Source organism: Amblyomma maculatum, chromosome 11 (assembly GCF_055883805.1).
Source record: "Amblyomma maculatum isolate TAMU_Amacu chromosome 11, ASM5588380v1, whole genome shotgun sequence".
Classification (NCBI taxonomy): domain Eukaryota; kingdom Metazoa; phylum Arthropoda; class Arachnida; order Ixodida; family Ixodidae; genus Amblyomma; species Amblyomma maculatum.
Genome location: NC_139354.1, coordinates 159,189,952 through 159,207,922, shown reverse-complemented (window position 1 = coordinate 159,207,922; position 17,971 = coordinate 159,189,952). Strand labels below are relative to the sequence as shown.

At 46.1% G+C, this 17,971-nt stretch overlaps 1 protein-coding gene across 1 annotated transcript in view; it reads right to left on the bottom strand.

The window, feature by feature from the left end:
• LOC146175270 (uncharacterized) overlaps nt 1–17,971 on the bottom strand; it is a 303,458-nt gene that overhangs the window by 164,052 nt on the left and 121,435 nt on the right. The window contains exon 5 of the mRNA XM_084584704.1: nt 1,554–1,678. Within this exon, the coding sequence (XP_084440830.1) occupies nt 1,554–1,678 (125 nt within the window). The remainder of the gene's footprint in view (nt 1–1,553; nt 1,679–17,971) is intronic.

The window sequence follows — 17,971 nt, the reverse complement described above, 5'->3', positions numbered from 1 at the left end:
TGTACGTGACGCGAGAAGTCGAGCAGCTTAGCACGTATTGTTGTTCAATCGTACTTATCCGTAGGTGTTCCGTCCCTTGGGAAGGTTAGTGGAAGGCAGTTGATACCAGTAAAGCAATCGTACGACAAAAACTGACGAGACTATATGTAGACGGCACTTTCAATGCGTTCAGCGGAGATTGAAAATGCCTCAATTCTCTGGCGCCGATCGCGGGATCACGAAGTAAATACATGAAACATTGTTCCACTGTGCTGCGGAACGGCTGCAGAATCGGTTTGCCTTTGGTTTTGTCCTTTTTCGCGGTGCTACGAGCGCTTTGCTAGAGGGTTTCCATAGCGCGAGCAAGGGGCGTCTGCTGCTGGACCTCTTTGGCGCGTTTGCATGGTTTTGCCACCAGGTGCCGCATGGATTGCTGGAATCGCGAATAGGTCACTAGAGAACTGCTCAGGCTACCTTGATTATCTTGTCGGTGTTAGTAATGGCATTACCCGCCTTGCCCGTCAGGACATACGTCTGATGTTTGTCTATGCCTAATTTTCTTTTTACCGCATTCAGTCTATGACCGTTCTTTAGAATATGCTCAATTTTCACATGTTGTATTTTCTTCCGCGAATGCTTACCTTACTGCGAGTGCATTCAAATAATAAGATGCTGACACTGCTAATGCATTCAATCAGGAATTTTCTTCTGTGTTCACGAAGGACATCGGAAAGCCCTACTGCGCCGCTTCCGTGAGTATGAGGTATAACAGCCTTTTCTGTTAATAGAGCTGTGCTGTAATCTGTCCTCATCAGCCGACATCAACGAAATTAACTCGAAACACTTTTCTGAGAAATGTGTATGCCTTATATTTTCACAGTCATTGATTCCCAGATCACGTTAAAACATTTTTCACAATTCAAAGCATAACGTTTGGAAAGGATGTTCTCGTGAAATGGCATTCATGACGTGCATGCTAATCTTGGTTGTTGCCTCAACACATATGCAGTTTTTTTCAGACTGCGCATAAGCACTTGACAAAATATCTCACCGGCGCTTAGGATTGAAACTTTCCCTCAGAGATCTAGACTCCAATATATTAAGATGGCTAGAATAATTCCGGAATAATCTTTGCCAGCCACACTGCCAGCATCATGGACTGTTTAGGCATCAATTTGTGAGGCCAGGGTGGCTTGGGAGACCTGAATTCTTGTGCAACATAAAGTTTCTCCATATTGTAGGATTTCAAATACCAACATGCAAACGGTTCAAGAAAGCACTCTGCACATATCCAGCAGCTCGGCGCGAAGTTTCAGCAAAACGGCACGGTACGTCATATTCTTGTCGGGCCGACGGGAACATGTTTTCGCCCACTGTTGGTGATGCCTCCGAGCTCAGCAGTTCTACTCTCGTAACTGCAGAATACGGGCCTGTTGATGTATGACGAAGAGTATAACCAGCCCAAAAAGGTCACGTGGTGTTTCTCTCTTCTCGTCTTCGTCCACTCTTGGCTCATCCCTAACTGCGCAACTGCGCTTGTGTGTTTGTTCTAAGGCCCGAACTTTTGTGCTCACCTTGGTCGCCTTGGAGAGCAGAGATATGTGCAAGTTTGGTCTTAAAGACACGACGGGCTTGATGAACGCCTTGCTCGAACTACATCGAGATCCGTCCAGCATGTTCACTTGAATTCGTGAAAACCCTGCGCAGAAAGAGCGTTGGGAATAAAATTAATATTTTGATGTTCTTTCCATTAAAGAAAAGAAAGAGCGCGTGGAGCGACAATGGCATCATGTTACATGCTTCTGCACCTAGGAACCGATGCAGGTACGCAGTTTATGCAGCGAACGCTGCTTCAATATACGATATGATATGATAACACTGAAGCTATCAAGAAACACTCCAACCAAATGCCATCTTTTGAGCCTGCAGCGTATCTTATCGCTATGAAGTTCCAGCGGCCACCGCATTAAGTCACCGCTATGCAAAATCAAGCAAAAAAGCCCTTTTTAGTTCTCCTGGTTTTCACAAATTTCTTAATGAGAACATACGTAGTAAAATGACAGTTTCCGAGAAACCGCGACACGCACACACTCACCATCATCATCATCAGCCTGACTATATCCACTGCAGGGCGAACGCCTCTCCCATATTTCTCTAATTAGCCCGGTTCTGTGTTAGCTGCATCCACTTGTCCCCTGTGAACTTCTTAACCTCATTCGCCCACCTAACTTTCTGCCGCCCCCTGCTACGCTTTCATTCCCTTGGAATCCAGTTTGTTACCCTAAGCGACCATCGGTTATCCTCTCTTCGTACTACCTGCCCTGCCCATGCCCATTTCTTCTTCTTGATTTCCACTAGAATGTCAGTAACTTAAGTTATTTCTCTGACCAATTCTGTACGCTTCCTATCTCTTAAAGGACCACTGAAAGGGGTCACAAAGAAGGGTAAACAACGCCATAACACTGATAGTTATTGAACCACTCATCATTCTCCCGCAAAAATTTTCGATCTAGCTTCTGCAACACCAGAGATATCGGCGATTAAAAATGACCCTTCCAATTTTCCCTCTCAACTCGTACGCCGAAGGGAGCCATAAAAAAACAAAGAATACAAGCAAGTTCAAAGCTCCGCCCAGACATACGTCACTTCGACGAACTTCCGGTTGCCGCGCGCTTGCTCGCTGGCGTACTCGCGCCAACCCGTCCTCGCTTGCACACGCCTGAGGAGTTCGCCAGTTCGCGCAGCGACGGTTAGTGTAACCGCGAACCCGTGGTTATCCTATGTTACACGGCGGACCAAACCATGGTTGCATCACTAACCGCGGTTACCGCAAACCGAGCTTGACGACCTCGGTTTGCGTCGTTAACCGAGGTTATGACGGCGTCTGTTGACGGAAGTTACTCGTCGGCGCCCGAGTGCGCGAAACGTACGAGCGGGTCTGCATCACAACGGTTATTCATTTGCCCACTGTATCACGTTTAAAGATCGATGTATAGATAATGGTGCCGCCCGACGTCTTCGATTACGGCCGACAGCGTAGCGACTGCGTACTGAAGCCTTGTCGTGCCTACAGTATCGTTTGAACGGCTTGTTGCTGAGCAGAACGCCAAAAAATACGCGGCCTTATCTATGAAAGTACACCAGTTTGCAACGCTTGCAGCACGGGATGCCGCGAGCAGACTGAGGTACGTTACACAATTACCGCGGGGGTGGAACGTGCGAGCGCGGCGAACGCCGGCGCCGTGCGTGACCGTCCCTAGTCGTCACTAGGCCTATTGTTTCGCTTCGAAGCCGCGGCGGTCGACGCTTTGGAACATGATCAACGCTGTCGTAAATCGTCTACTTATGAAACTGCCTTATAGTGATTCCTATCCTGCCATAGTAAAATAATTATAGGATTAACTCTGCCGACGCATTAATCGCAGAGCTAGTACGAGCAGATCGGATCAGCCGAAATGCACCAGCGGCAGCTGGCTTGAGCAGAAACTAGCTTGTATCACGGCTATCGCTCTTACCAGCAATTTGCTGCTGGTCAGCGATCCTCACGAGGGCTTCATACTTGATATTCGGCTCAAAATTCCAGACGCCAACAAATTTTTGCCCGCTTTATTTCGGACATCGGTGCTAACGATCCGCCGTGTCGTTCGCGAACGGTATGCGGGAGGAGGGGCCACAGCGGCGATGTTTTCGGCGGTCAAGGAGGTGCTGCCATCGTGCGGTGCTTGACCATGTTGTTGACGCCTCGTCGGACAACACTCCGATACTCCTGAAACCACGTTATATAAATAAGATATTTGTAAATGCAGCTTCGTTCTGCCGATCCCTGCGTCGCTTCGGTTATTGCACTTAATGGGCAATGGCCACCTAACCGATAAGGGCGGCGAGCAGTAACAGCCCGCACAGAGTTCGAGCAGCGCACGAGCAGACGACTTTCGCAGCTACCGGAAGTGTGTTCGTGACGTCATGGTTGCAGTGACCGCAGCGAATGGCAGCTTCTAGCAAGCCTTGCGTAGCCTTGCCAGTCAACCGACCCGTGACGTCACGGGATTAGGAAATAGTTCCATGCGACACCGCCAAGCGACATTCCCTCTGCCCGCGAATTTCAAAAAACGCTGTTTTTAAAAATTATTAATAAATCGGTGGCTTTGTTCCAAGGAGTTATACTTTGCGTTAATGCTCAAAAGGATGTGTTCTACACACTGAACACGTTTATCAGTGGTTTCTTGGGGGCCGTTTCCGTGGACCTTTAATGTTACCCCTACCATTTTTCGTTCCATAGCTTTCTGCGTTTTCCTCAACTAAATATGAACCCTCTTGGTTAGCGTCCACGATACAGCCCCACAGGTGAGTACAGGTAAGATGCAACTGCTGTATACTTTCCTTTTAAGTGATACTTGTAATCTGCTAGTTATAATCTGCGAGTGCTTGCCAAATGCGCTCCATCCCAATCTTATTCTTCTTGTTATTCCCTTTTCATGGTCCGAATCTGCGGTTACTGCCTGTTCTAAGTAGACATATTCGCTTACTACTTCCAGTGCTTCGCTACCTAACGTAAACTGCTGTTCCTTCCCGAGGCTGTTGAACATTACCTTGATCTTCGGCATATTGTTTTCAGGCCCACCTTTCTACTTTTCCTGTCTAGTTCACCAATCATTCTTCGCAGTTCATCTCCTGAGTTACTTAGCAAAACAATGTCATCAGCAAATCGCAGATTACTGAGGTATTCCCCACCTACCCTTATCCCTAACTGCTTCCATTCCAAGTGTCTGAATACTTCCTTTAAGCAAGCTGTCAATAGCACTGGTGAGATCGTGTCTCCTGGTCTAACACCTTTATTTATGGGAATTTTGTTACTTTCTTTATGCAGAACTATGGTTGCTGTGCAGCAACTATATATATCCTCCAGAAATTTTGGTATGGCTAGTCTACTCCCTGATTTCGCAATGCCTGCCTCACCGCCGAGGTTTCTACTGAGTCAAATGCTATGTATAAGGTCTGGTTATATTCCGAACACTTTTCTATCACCTGGTTAATGATACGGATATTATCAATAGTAGAGTACCGTTTCCTGGTGAGAAGAGAGGAGTCGCTGGAGAAAGATTTGATGTTGGGAAAGGCTGAGGCTCGCCGGAGAAGGGGTAGGCAGCGAACGGCACAGCAGATGAAGTTATGTGATGTTAGGAAGATAGTGAGAGACCGGAAAGCGTGGCGTGACATGGTCCATAGGGTCACGAAGAGTCGGACACGACTGAACGACTAAACTGAACTGAAACCGTTTCCGAACCCCTGTTTGATCCTGTGCTTGATTGCCGTCTAAGATTGTCCTGATTCTATTAGCGATTGCCTTAGTAGGTAACAGACCGTAAGCTGATTGATATGTAATGTTTAAGGTCCTTAGAGTCCCCTTTCTTATGAATGAGGATAATGTTTGCGTTTCTCCTTTGCTCCGGTGTCGTCGATGACACCAGGCACTGCCTATACAGGTTGGCAGTTTTTCTAGAACGATATCCCCCTCGTCATTCAGCAAATCTATAGTTATCTGACCCTCTGCAGCTGATTTCACCTTTGTTTTAATTTTTAATCCTTTCTTGAACTCGTTCTTCCTCACTGGTAGAACGTCTGACTGTTTTTCCCTCCCGCCAGTCTCCTTGCGGTCCTGACTACTTTAGCTGCTGTAGAGATCTGTATAGAACTCCTCGGCTACTTTGACTATCTTGTCCATATTCGTGATGACGTTGCCCTCCTTGTTACTTAGCGCGTACATCTCATTTTGCCTATACCTAATTTCTTCTTCACCGCATGAAGGCTTCCCCCATTCGTTACAGCATGCTCAATTTTCTCCATGCTATACTTCCTTATATCGGCCACTTTGTGCTTATTGATAAGCTTTGATATCTCTGCTAATTCTATCTGGTCTGTTGGATTGGAAGCTCTCTTACTCTGGCGTTTCTTAATTAAATCATTCGCCTCCTTAGACAGCTTACCGGTATGCTATCTAACTAGCCTACCGCCTACGTCTACACCGCACTCAGTAATGATATCTCTGAAATTATTGTTTATTGCTTGTAGGGTAATGTCGCCATCCTCGGTTAGAGCTGAATATCTATTCTGTAGCGAGATCCTGAGCTCTTCTACCCTCCCCCTCACCTCTAATTCGTAGATGGACACATTTCTTACCAATCTGTTGCATTCCTTTTACTGATTTAGACTTATTCGGGACCTCACCATCGTGTGGTCACTGCATCGCACTTTCCCGATTACTTCTAAATCTTGCATATTGGCGTGGGTTGAACAAAATATCAAGTCAATTACATGTTTAGTCTCCCCGTTAGGACTTATCCATGTCCATTTCCGGTTCTTCCGTTTGCTGAAGAAGGTATCATGATTCTTAAGTTATTGCGCTCAGCAAACTCAGCTAGTAACTCCCCCCTGCTATTCCTAGAACCAATGCCATAGTCACCTACTGCCTGATCTCCTGGCTGATTTTTCCCTACCTTGGCATTGAAGTCGCCCATTAGTACGTTATACTGCTTTTTTACTTTTCGCAATGCAGATTCTACACCTTCGTAGAAGCTTTCAACTGCCTTGTCATTATAACCCCTTGTAGGGGCATAGGCCGGTACAACCTTCAGTTTATACCCCTTGTTAAGCCTAATTACGATGCCTGCCACCCTCTCAATAATACTATATAATTCATTTATAAAACCCGCTATATACTTATTGACAAGGAAGCCTACTGCCAGTTGTTTCCTCTCTGGTAAGCCTCGATAACACAGTACATGCCCACCCTTCAGTACAGTACATGCCTCATTCGGCCTCCTAATCTCACTAAGCCTTATGACATCCCATTTCATACCCCCTAGTTCCTCTAACAGCACTGCTAAAATAGCTTCACTAGCTAGGGTTCTAGCGTTAAACGTTCCCAGGGTCAGTTTTTAATGACGGCCTGTCCAGTGGAGCCAGAAATCTTTAGCACCCTCTGCTGCGTCACAGGTGTGACCGCCGCCGTGGTCAGTTGTTCCGCAGCCGCTAGTGACTGAGGACCGGGGTTTTGTAAGACTAATCATGGGAGGTTGCGGTCAATTACTGCACCAGGGTGACCAACGCCTGTTCTGATGAGGGAGTGCGTTGCCGGAAGTGTTCACCGGCATCAAGTCGCACCCCAAACCTGGTCATGCAATTTCATCGATACGTGGATATTTGTTTTTTTTTTATCCGGTGGAGAATTGCTCGGCACCGGGATTCGAACCCTGGTCCTCTTGCATGCGAGGCGGATGTTCTACCGCTACGCCACCACTAATGAAGGCGCGCGTAGTCTTTATTTCGCGGCTCAGCGGGCCGTGTGCTTGACTAGCGACCAGGTCGTGAGCTGAAATCCGTGTACCGTGGGTTCCTGGAGTCCCCATGCTTGCTGTAGGTAGAATTTATTCGCAGTTATCCCCAAAAATATGTCCACAAGAGCCAGCTTTCTTCGCGTTTCCTGCGCGTTGGACCTAAGAATACTCAAGGATTGATTGCAATGAAGGATGGGTAAAATTTACCAGGGTGATCGTTAATCAAATGCGAGCTAGCTCTGACAGCCTGCGACGATTAAGACGTCTTTATTACAATGAACTGTATTTCACCTTACCGAAGCTGCACACACGCAAAATAATTTTTTAGAGTGTGAAGGCGTGCGGATGTTGGCGTGAAGGTGAGATAAGTAGACAGAAGATGACTTGGGTGTTTAGGCAATGCCACAGATAAGGTGTGAGGTGGGAGATTGTGCAGGTGGCTTTTTTTAAGGGCGGGTGGATGTTTTTCTACGCCTCTCGATTTTGCAGTCATGAATGTTCCGCCGCTCTGTGGGAGCATAGAGGAAACACAAAATTGGGTCTGTGGTGGGCGGAGCTGCACGCTGCAGAGTTCGTTGCTGAGGCTTCAATGGTGCGCCTCGTCGCTGTCTGTGCACTTGCAGGATCGCTTAGCAAGTTTCTACTGACACTTGATTGCGAGGAGGACGATCACCTACATTATCTCCACGCGGCTTACATCAACTGCAACGTTGTTATAGACGGGGTCCTTGTGGAGCCTGCGTCTGCGACCAAGTATAGAGCGTTACAGCGATGAGCGAAGGAGAATAAATTCTTGTGCTAATGTTTTTCAGAACGTTAATGAAACTGTTCGCATTGTTCGCGTAACAATCAAAATCTGTTAATTAAAATTTTTCGTTTGCTTTAAAGATTGTCACAGCCAATCTCCTAATAAAAAACTTGTAGAAGCTCAACAATCTTTGAACCATGTTTCACGAGCGTTGGCCGTTGACCGGATCCGCAGTATAGGAATATAATAATTGGTTTGCAGGAAAGGCGTTTTATCTGTCGCTTTGCCCGTGGACACCTCAACCACACCATATGGAGGGAGGAAGCTAGTGAGAGGTGCTGTAGCGGAGAGCTGCGCAGCAATTTCGGCCATTTAGGGATCTTTAATGTGTTCAAATGTTTAATAGCACAGAAAAACTATTATATCAGATAATCAGGATGACGGCCTCGCTCTCCCGTACTTATCAGACGGCTAAGACCGAGCCCAGTGGCTTTGAAGGCTTGTTGTTTTTTGCTCTTCGAGGTCTTCGCTGCGTCGCGAAACTTCCCATGACTGCTTGCTATCCACTAAAGGTGTGGATTAGGCGCACATAATACGGGCTAGGGTTCTCCCCAGGTCGTTTAAGCCAGGCCTACGCAACGTGGCTGGGTACTGAAAAGTGCCTCCATGCTGCTTCCTCATTCTTGCTGAGCTTCGTATGCGCTTCTGAATATTATATTCCACTAAGATTGCAGCACTGCGTAATATCCCGTGAAAAGTGTAGCTGCTCGTTTCCTGAATTGTGTCCGTCCTCGGAGAGACTCGTGGAAATTGGCCTCAAAGTCTGCCCTCGGACAAGCTCGTGAGCTCCCTCATTACCTTGAAGGGTTTGGTGTGGAGGCGCCCAAAGAAAGAGGATTGAACTCTAAACTTTAGGCGTTCGCTAGTATGCGTGCTGCCTCTGGTGATGCCCTCCCTAAATCAAAATTGCGTATCGCTTCCTGAGACTCGCTGATGACCACCTTAATGTCTTGTTGTGTGAGCGCGAGAGCGATCGGCGCTTCTTCCGCCTTCCTGAGCGTCGTTCTTTTGATTGCCCCTACATACTAACCTTACTACCCGGGCAGCTTCCTTTCCGACCACCTTCGCTGTTCGTCCCTTTTACCATGCCGCATCAGCATATCCGACGTCCTGGCGCCTTGTGATTGCGATGCAACATTTCCGCCCCGTCTTTCCTACATGCTTCATGAAAAGAATTCAGTATGAATTCCCAACTCAAGCAAAGCCGCAATGGAGGCTGCTAGTTGGTAGAAAGACATTTCCTTCGGAATCATCTTGCTGTTTCTCTTCTCAATGTATTTCCACCTCTGACCAGAGCCGACCATCTCTTTGCCCGACGTATATCACAACAGCTTGTTTTGACGACTCTGAGAACAAGCCCGCTCTCCGATCACAGCAATTAGCCGATGCCTACTGCCGTCCTTTCATCGACCGCCTTATCAGCGCTTCGGAATTTGCTCGCTGACACACAAGGAAGCAGGAAAACTGCCGTACACGCGACAAGTGCGCACTGACAACTATATGGTTTATTGATAACAGGATTACGTTTAATGCAGTAGACGCGCATAATCGAAAAAAAGGATCTCGCAATCTCACTGCACAGGACGTGTCACAACCCCACGCACCTACGCTCCTTTATTAGCTTTATCTCAAGACTGGTTAGCGTAACTGACGGCGTGCTTACGCACTTGTCTTCTCCTGCTTCCCATATCTAAAACGCTTCTATTATTTCTCTTTCTTTTGAATAAGGTGGTTTTTTCAAATTCTGGCGCGCATTTGCGGTTAGCATGGCTGGGCCGCTGCTATGGCCGAGAGTATAATAGCGTTCTACGAGAGCCCGAAATGCGAATAATTTTACACTTAAATTGACTGTAAAACACAACTCAAGAAATATATATTTCTTTTACTTTCAGTGTGCGTACAATTGCTGCCACCTTGCTTGTTTCTGCTGTGTATCTGGCGTTGAGATACACATTCGGTTCGCGATCGAATCCGATTGAGTTCCCCAAACCCTTCCAATGGCGAATATTATTCGAACTTAGTGACATTAGATTTTCTCGCGTAGCAGGCGAATAATGACTTGATGTGCTAATGCCATTGGATTGTAAGGACATTACATTTACTCATGTGATAGCGGTATTAGTCTGTCAGGAAATTTATATCTCGTTCACGTTTGGTTTCTTGACATACATTGCAAATAACACGCACATATCATTCACATAGTATATCTATAGATACAATCATAATGGACGCCGTGCATCCCATGACTTCAATTCCCTGGACAGGCTCGAGAGGTCTAGGATATCTAACAGATCAGACACAGCAGCTATCATTCCATAAGTTTTAAAGAATAAATAATGGTTCACCAATAAAGTAAAAGAAGTTGGCAATGTCTATGTCGATAATTGCATGATTAATGGTTATGAAATTGACGGCAGTGTGGGAAACGTGCTTAAAAATGACAGTGATATTGGGGTCACATTTTACCGATGAGGAAGGGTAGAAGCAGTGGTGGTAGTATTTGGGAGCTTGCTGGGCTCCTCAATACCGCTTCGAGATTGGTGGGTTCCCAGGGTGGGACGACTTTGAAAAATGACGGGCTTCTTGAGCAATGTTCGCGATAGAGCGGGCAATTGAAAACACGTGTGGTGACGATGAAACCAAAGCTTGGAGGGTGAGCCCACGTAATAACTGAATTGCTACTGTTAAAACTAAATCTAAGAACTGACACTGCTGCTCAACTAAATCTTGCACACTTGCTGTTGGCCCAGTCGAGCATGTGTTCGCTTCAGGCGCCCATTGTGCAAACATGGCTCGGCATTGCCAATTAACCTAGGTTTGGCTATTCTGTGAGGACCTGGGTAATACATTTATCAGAGTATCGACAGCGTACACGCCGAAAATCTTCAGCCAATGCACATCAGCACTTCTGCGAATTACGTAATGCATACATTTTGGAGGGGGTTGTAGTAAAACGGGAAAGAAAGCCTAGCAGGAGGAGACTGAAAGTTCGATGGGCGGTTGAGGTTACGAAGGTCGCAGGGGTAACTGAAGTAATATGGGAGAGGCCTTCGTCATGCAGAGGGTATAATCAGGCTGCTGATGTATTCGGACTCTGTATATTGAATTATAGTTTCTTACACCACACCTTTAACAAAATTTGAGGACGGGCTAGATAGTGCATTGCAAACTGATAAGAGGTAATAGCGTCCAGGAAGACACACACAACTGAGAAAGAACGAAGAAAGCACGAGGAGAAGCGGCTACCAAGTGTCGTTCTTTCTCGGGTGTGTGTTCCTGGGCGCTGTTAGGTTTTGTCAAGTTGCACAAGATTGAATTTAGAACGCGTAGGAAAAGACGCGCAGCACTAAGGAAGGAGAACAGAGAGTGATCTGCGTCTTCTGATCTTTGTCGTGACATCTCCTAGAAAGCATTGTTCATATTATCTGCACGCATAGATAAACACGGCAACGTGCAGTGGACTTCCTACGCGGGTTTCAACGCCGCTGCTTCAGTCGTCGTGCTACCTAACAACATTTGAAAAGCATTAGTTGTGGTTGAACTCTCGTTAAACCTGGTTGAATTGCGAACAATGACGGAAGCTTCTTTTGCTTGCTACATTATTCCCCGATCACGCCCTGTCAGTGTAAGGTGCTACATTATTGGGGACACTTAAGCTCATACTTTAACAGCATGATGCGAGAGCATAAGTTACCAGTCTTCTTCTTCTTCTTATTCTTCTTCTTCTTCTACTCCTCCTCCGCCTCCTCGGCTGTTCAAGGTCAAGCATGGCGTCCGACTGAGATATGAGACGGCTCGAAACCTGGCGCAGTATTGCTATCGCAATAAAAGCTGCGCGTTTTCGAAACTAACGGTATTCTACAATAATTGGCATCTGTACTGCGTTCGGCTTGACTGATCCATCACTAGAGAATGAGAAGGCCTCCTGCCCTTCATACAGGTTCCTGAGGAGATAGATGAGGTGAATTGGAACTCCCACCTCTTGAAGAGCTTGCCACAATCTGCTGTAATCTACGCATTCAAACGCTTTCGCATAATCAATAAAGCAGAAGTAGATGGGTTTCTGGAACTCTCTTGCTTTTTCCATGATCCAGCGAAGGTTGGGAATCTGGTTTCTAGTTCATCTGCCCTTGCGAAACCCAGCTTGCACGTCCGGAAGCTCCCGATCCACATACTACTGCAGCCTACCTTGGAGGATTTTCAACATCGCCTTGCTAGCATGCAAAATTAGCGCAATCGTGCGGTAGTTGGAACAATCTTTGGCACTGCCTTTCTTTGGGATGGGGATGTAAACTGGCCTCCTCCAATCCTGTGGCCACTGTAGGGTTGTCCAAATTTGCCGACATAGTGTATACATAACGTTAACGGCGTCGTGTTGAGGGTTTGAAGCAACTCAGCTGGCATGCCATCAATTCCGCTAGTTTTGTTCTTACCAAGGCTGGCTAAGGGCCCATTCAACTTCAGTCTTCAGGATGCCAGGCTCGGATCAGTAATCACAACCGTCTCATGTTCGGTTTGCACATCCGGGGCCTTCTTTTACAGTTCTGTGTATTCCTACCACCTCTTATTTATCTCTGAGGCTTCAGTGAGGTCCCTGCCTCGTTTATCCTTTATCACGCCCATCTTAGCTCCGAAGCTTCCTTTGATATCTTTGATTGTCTTATACAGAGCTCTTGCGTTCCTCAATTGGCTGTGTCCTCAACTGTTTCGCACTGTATGTTCAGGAAGGCATTCTTATCTCCTCTTGCTATTTTCTGAAAATCCGCATTGCGAACCTTGTATCTTTTTCTTTCCCCCATAACTTTTGCCATATTCCCTTCCTCAGCTATTTGCAAAGCCTCTTCAGATAACCATTTTGCTTTGGAAGTACCTTAGTAGCAACTTCTTGTAATATATCACGAACATCAGTCCACATATCTTCAGGCTCTCTGTCTTCTAGATCGAATTCTTGAAATTTAGCATGCGCAGATATGCATAAAAATTTGGGGACACTTAACCTGCGACGTTAAGGATTTGATTCGATAACGTTTTACACATACGGACGATGTTTATCATTTGTAAAATATTGTTACAGTGTTATTTTATTTATACGCCCTTCCTGGGCATATAATATGAAGGTAACATGTGCATGTTTATCCCATCTTTGACCGCGCAGTCAGAACACATCGGTGTATAGAAGATTCGACTGTTATGTTTTCCCCTCGTACTGCGTGCACCATGCACCAAAATAGAAGTTATATTGTTTATATATTGTCACGGCTGAGAGGCAAAGCCAACTCAAAAAACAGTTACACACTACAAGCACTGCTCGACCGAGCTTCACAAGAAATTCCGCGGGAGACGCAGCACCAAGCTGGAGAAGCACAAGCCATTTTCCGAGTATCCCCCCTCCCCTCTCCCCACGGCCGGTCTTGAGGGAGAGCGTGCTTCTCTTCTCTTACGGCCTTACCAATGGGGTCATTTTATACCTCCCGCCGCGCCTCGGTGGGGCCGTCACAGCCCCGCTGCTGCCCTCTGCTACCACCGTTCACGCGCAAGGGAAACGCGCGCTAGCTGTTCGCTTTGCCCGCATCAGTTGCAGCCGGCAGGTCTTGACATTTCGCCATTTATGGTTTATACAAAGACGTCATAATCAGCGTCCAAGATTTACCGTGTATGAGGAATAAAATATAGCCACTAATACGAGCACGCGCGTGCGCGTCTTCGTCAGTGCGGCCGAGCACGGTCGAATGGAGCTTCGGGTACACTTACCTAAAACATAAAACGTAAAATTTCTAGCTTACAAAACGTACATCAGACCGATACTAGAATACGCTGCCACTATTTTGGACCCCCACATACAAACTAACATCATTAAACTGGAAAAAGTACAACGTAAATGAGTAAGATTCATTTATAACCCATATAACTGGCGCACATCTCCAACCCAACTCTTACTAGACGCCAACTTGGAAAGCCTGGCCTAAAAACGTTACCGGGAAAGAACGAAGCTTTTTTACTTGCTTTATCACGACCAATTAGGAGTTGATAAAACACTTTACATTGAAACCGCTACCCCCGAACAACACTTTCCTATCACCCTTAGAAGGTTAAAGAATACTCCTGCAAAACCAACGTTTTTAAAGAAGCATTTTTTCCTAGAATGACTTGCCACTGGAGTACCCTATCTGCTGATGTTGTGCAACGCACAAGTGTATCTTCCTTCTGTCGCGCGCTGTCCTAAATATTTAAACACATTTGCTGCATTGTACTCAGATCGTTGCTTCGGGTTGGATAGCCTTTGAGTTTTTTGTTTTTTTTTTTGCAACATGTTTCGCCTTAATTTTTTCTATTTTTCATTTTAATTTGCAGCTTACTGGTCTAATGTTGACTTGTATTTATGATCATTAGTTATAGTTCCATCAATTCAATGTATTTCTTCTCTTCTGCGATAATATGTATGTATTGTATGCCTGCTCCTGCCTAAAGCCTGATAATGATAGGCTGGCAGCATGCTTCTAAATAAAAAAAATATAAATAAGAAATAACCCTTTTTGCCCCCAATTTTTGTACAAAAATAGATGTACCAGGCTATGCAGTGTGCCTTTGAAAGCTGTAAGTAGGTGTAGGGCAATCTGACGCGAGTGCATGGCAATCTGTTGGCTGGAGATTTCGTCAACAGCTGCCGTTTTTGTTCAGAGCAAAAGAGGCACGGGCTAAAAAATTCATGGTGCGTCTCAGATTCAGAGCAAGGAACAAACATTTATGAATATAGTAAAATTTCAGTTGTCTAGTGGAGTGGGCTGTTCTAGCTCCATCAAAAACACATCAGTCGGTTGAAAGGCCGAATGTCTCGCGACTGCCGCACATGTATGACAGACGTAGTCTGTTTACTACGTCGTTGAACAACTTTTATACAAGGAAAGGGGCATAAACGATGCATAATTGAAAAGAGCGACAAAAAATTAAAAAAAGAAGAAACCAAATTAGATTGAACTGCTTACAATGGACATTGTACTGCAGATTCATCATTTCATTAAAATTCGACCTGTGGCTAGAAAATTCAGTCTCAAAATATTCATGAACGGCTTGTGCACATAAGGAGCTGGCCTGTAGTTCCTGTCTGTCATCTCCTTGGTATAATTGACAAGAAGGATTTTGAGAAATTTTTCAGGTCAAAGGAGTGGACCTTATAATAGCATGGCTGTTGCCAATTTCTTCCGGTCAACTCAATGGTGACTTCTCAAGTGCTGGTTGAATCAGGATCTTAAGTACTTCGAGAGCATTTGTGCGTGATAGGTGCACGCGAGATTTTTTGTTAAAGAAAAAAAACCTTAGGCAACGAATTCTGGTGTCGGATAATGCGGTCCATTAGAATATCGTACTCTTATAAGAGTGTACATTGCGCTGCTTCGTTCGCCAGTTTCAAGAACAGCGCAAGCGTCACACCCCTACTCACAGATTGACCTAATATATCTAGCGACGTAGGCTAAACCGGAATATGTGACAATGGGTAATGGGATGTGGCACGAGATGCCATCACTTCCTTCTGTTCCTAAATTGCTGACTGCGGCCAAGCAGAAATGATTTTTTCTGCATCCACACAGGGTGCCTTGATTTTGCTCCCAGATAAAACGTCCTCCTAGACAATGCAGTCAAGTACCGCTGCTACGGCCCTCGCATCTAGCATGTCGTTCCTCTCCGCACGTTAGCATTAGTTTCTTCAAGAGAGTCTCAATGGTGTCGATACAGTGCTTGAAACGTTTCTTCAGTGAGAGTGTCCGTCTTTAACGCTTTAGAAGATTCTTGAATATACTTTCGATATAGCAGGAGAACCCATGTAATGGTCACTGCAATCGAGTATCACCTGCATCATTTAGTGGCCTCTTTTTACCGCTTCCAGCGCAAATGCCGTTGTGAATATCAAAGTATTGTTTATTTTTATAATAAGCATATTATCCTGTAACGATTTCATTAAAAGAACATTTATTTGGGTCCGTGTAGTACGGCATGATGCGTGCAGCATGGACCGTCTCGCTGCGTGGTGTAGAGGTATGCGTTGCGGGGGCGTAATTCCGTCTCCTCAGCGGTAGGGTCCCGAAACTTCTTTCTCGTCTCTGGTTGACTCTCAGCGGGTTAAACGACGATTGTTACCGAGAGTTGTGTCTAACATAACGTAACATACACTCACTAAAGGCAGGAAATGATTACGTTGAAAATGATTAAATAGTGTTAGCGTTGTCATGCTATTGTCTTGTGGCTGTGCTCACGACTGGTTTTTTGGCTATTAGGAATTAAAAACATCACATGATGCAACCTAAAGAAGAGCACCACCCAGGAAAGATATTGGAAGCCTAATTTAATATTACAATTTAAAAACAAATTCAGAAAAAAATTACATACACAGCTTTCGAACATATAATTTATTTGTAAGTGCTCAGGTTTGTAATGCGTATCCATTGCGCCACTGACTTTTTTTTCTTTATTACCAATTTTTTTTGAAGCACACAGCATACACTCTGAATACACAACAACAAAGCAAAACAAAAGGAATGCTAAAAGCCCTAGGCACATTCTGCCTAAAGCGCTAGATTTAAAAGGGCTTTACTGAAGCCAGCTGGTCCAGTACAGGTAGCGCGCCACTGACGCAACGAGTACGGCAGGCTTTAAATGCGCTCTTATTCATTTTTACAATACTTCCGCTATCTGTCATCAGATGACGCTGCTCAGAGGACCCTACCGTTGAGAGAACGGAATCACGCGTTGCGGGATGCGAGGGCGCAATTTCGTATGTCACTGGAGTCACCTGTCGTAAAATGCGGTAGTGTCCTGTATAACGGAGAAAGGTTTTTCCGAGAGACCAACGCGGCGAGCTGGGGTCCAAAGTAGCACGAGAGAGCCGCAAGAATATTGGTTGTGGCGATGACATAAATCATAGCGACGTTTCTGGGAGGGCTGGAAGGCTGCGAGTCGGTTGCGAGCAACGATGCGGGCAGCATCAGCACGGGCTATGGCGTCACGAGCATATGAGCTGGCAGTGGCGGCAGAAGGGAGCAGGCTGTCGAAAGGAAGCTGAGGTTCACGGCCGTATAGAAGATAGAAGGGGAGTAGCCGGTAATGTCGTGACGCGACGAATTGTATGCAAATGTCACAAATGGGAGCGTTATGCCCCAGTCGCGGTGGTCATCAGAAGCGTACATAGACAGGCCTTCAGTAAGCCTGTTCGTCTATGGATGGTAGGCAGTGGTGAAATAATGACGAACGTTGAACAATCGTAGGATCTCGTCGACTATACGCGCAAGAAAGCAACGGCCACGGTCGGTGAGCCGTTGGCGGGGACCTCCGTGGACGAGTATAACGTCGTTGAGGAGGAAAGCAACGACATCAGTTGCACAACTGGTTGGTATTGCTCGTGTGACCGCGTAGCGTGTGGTGTAATCAGTAGCCACCGCAATCAATTTGTTCCCCGATGCGGACAATGGAAAAGCCTTAGAAGATCCAGACCCCCTCGCGAAAATGGGTCTATGGGGATGTTGATCGGCTGCAGAAGTCCAGCTAGTAAAACTGATGGCTTTTGCTGGCGTTGACAGCGGTTACAAGCAGCCACGTAGCGGAGGATTGTGCGGTATAGGCCCGGATAAAAGAACCGACGGCGCACATGGTTGTAGATTCGAGAAACGCCTAGATGACCCGCTGTGGGAACGTCGTGAAGCTGTTGAAGAACAGCTGTGCATAGGTGCTGAGGGACTATTAGTAGAAAGTCGGGGCCATCAGGTCGCATATTGTGCCGGTATAAGGTGCCGTCGCGGAGCACAAAGGAAGGGAAGGGTCATGGCGATCGGCGCTCAGGCGATTGATAATTTCGCGAAGC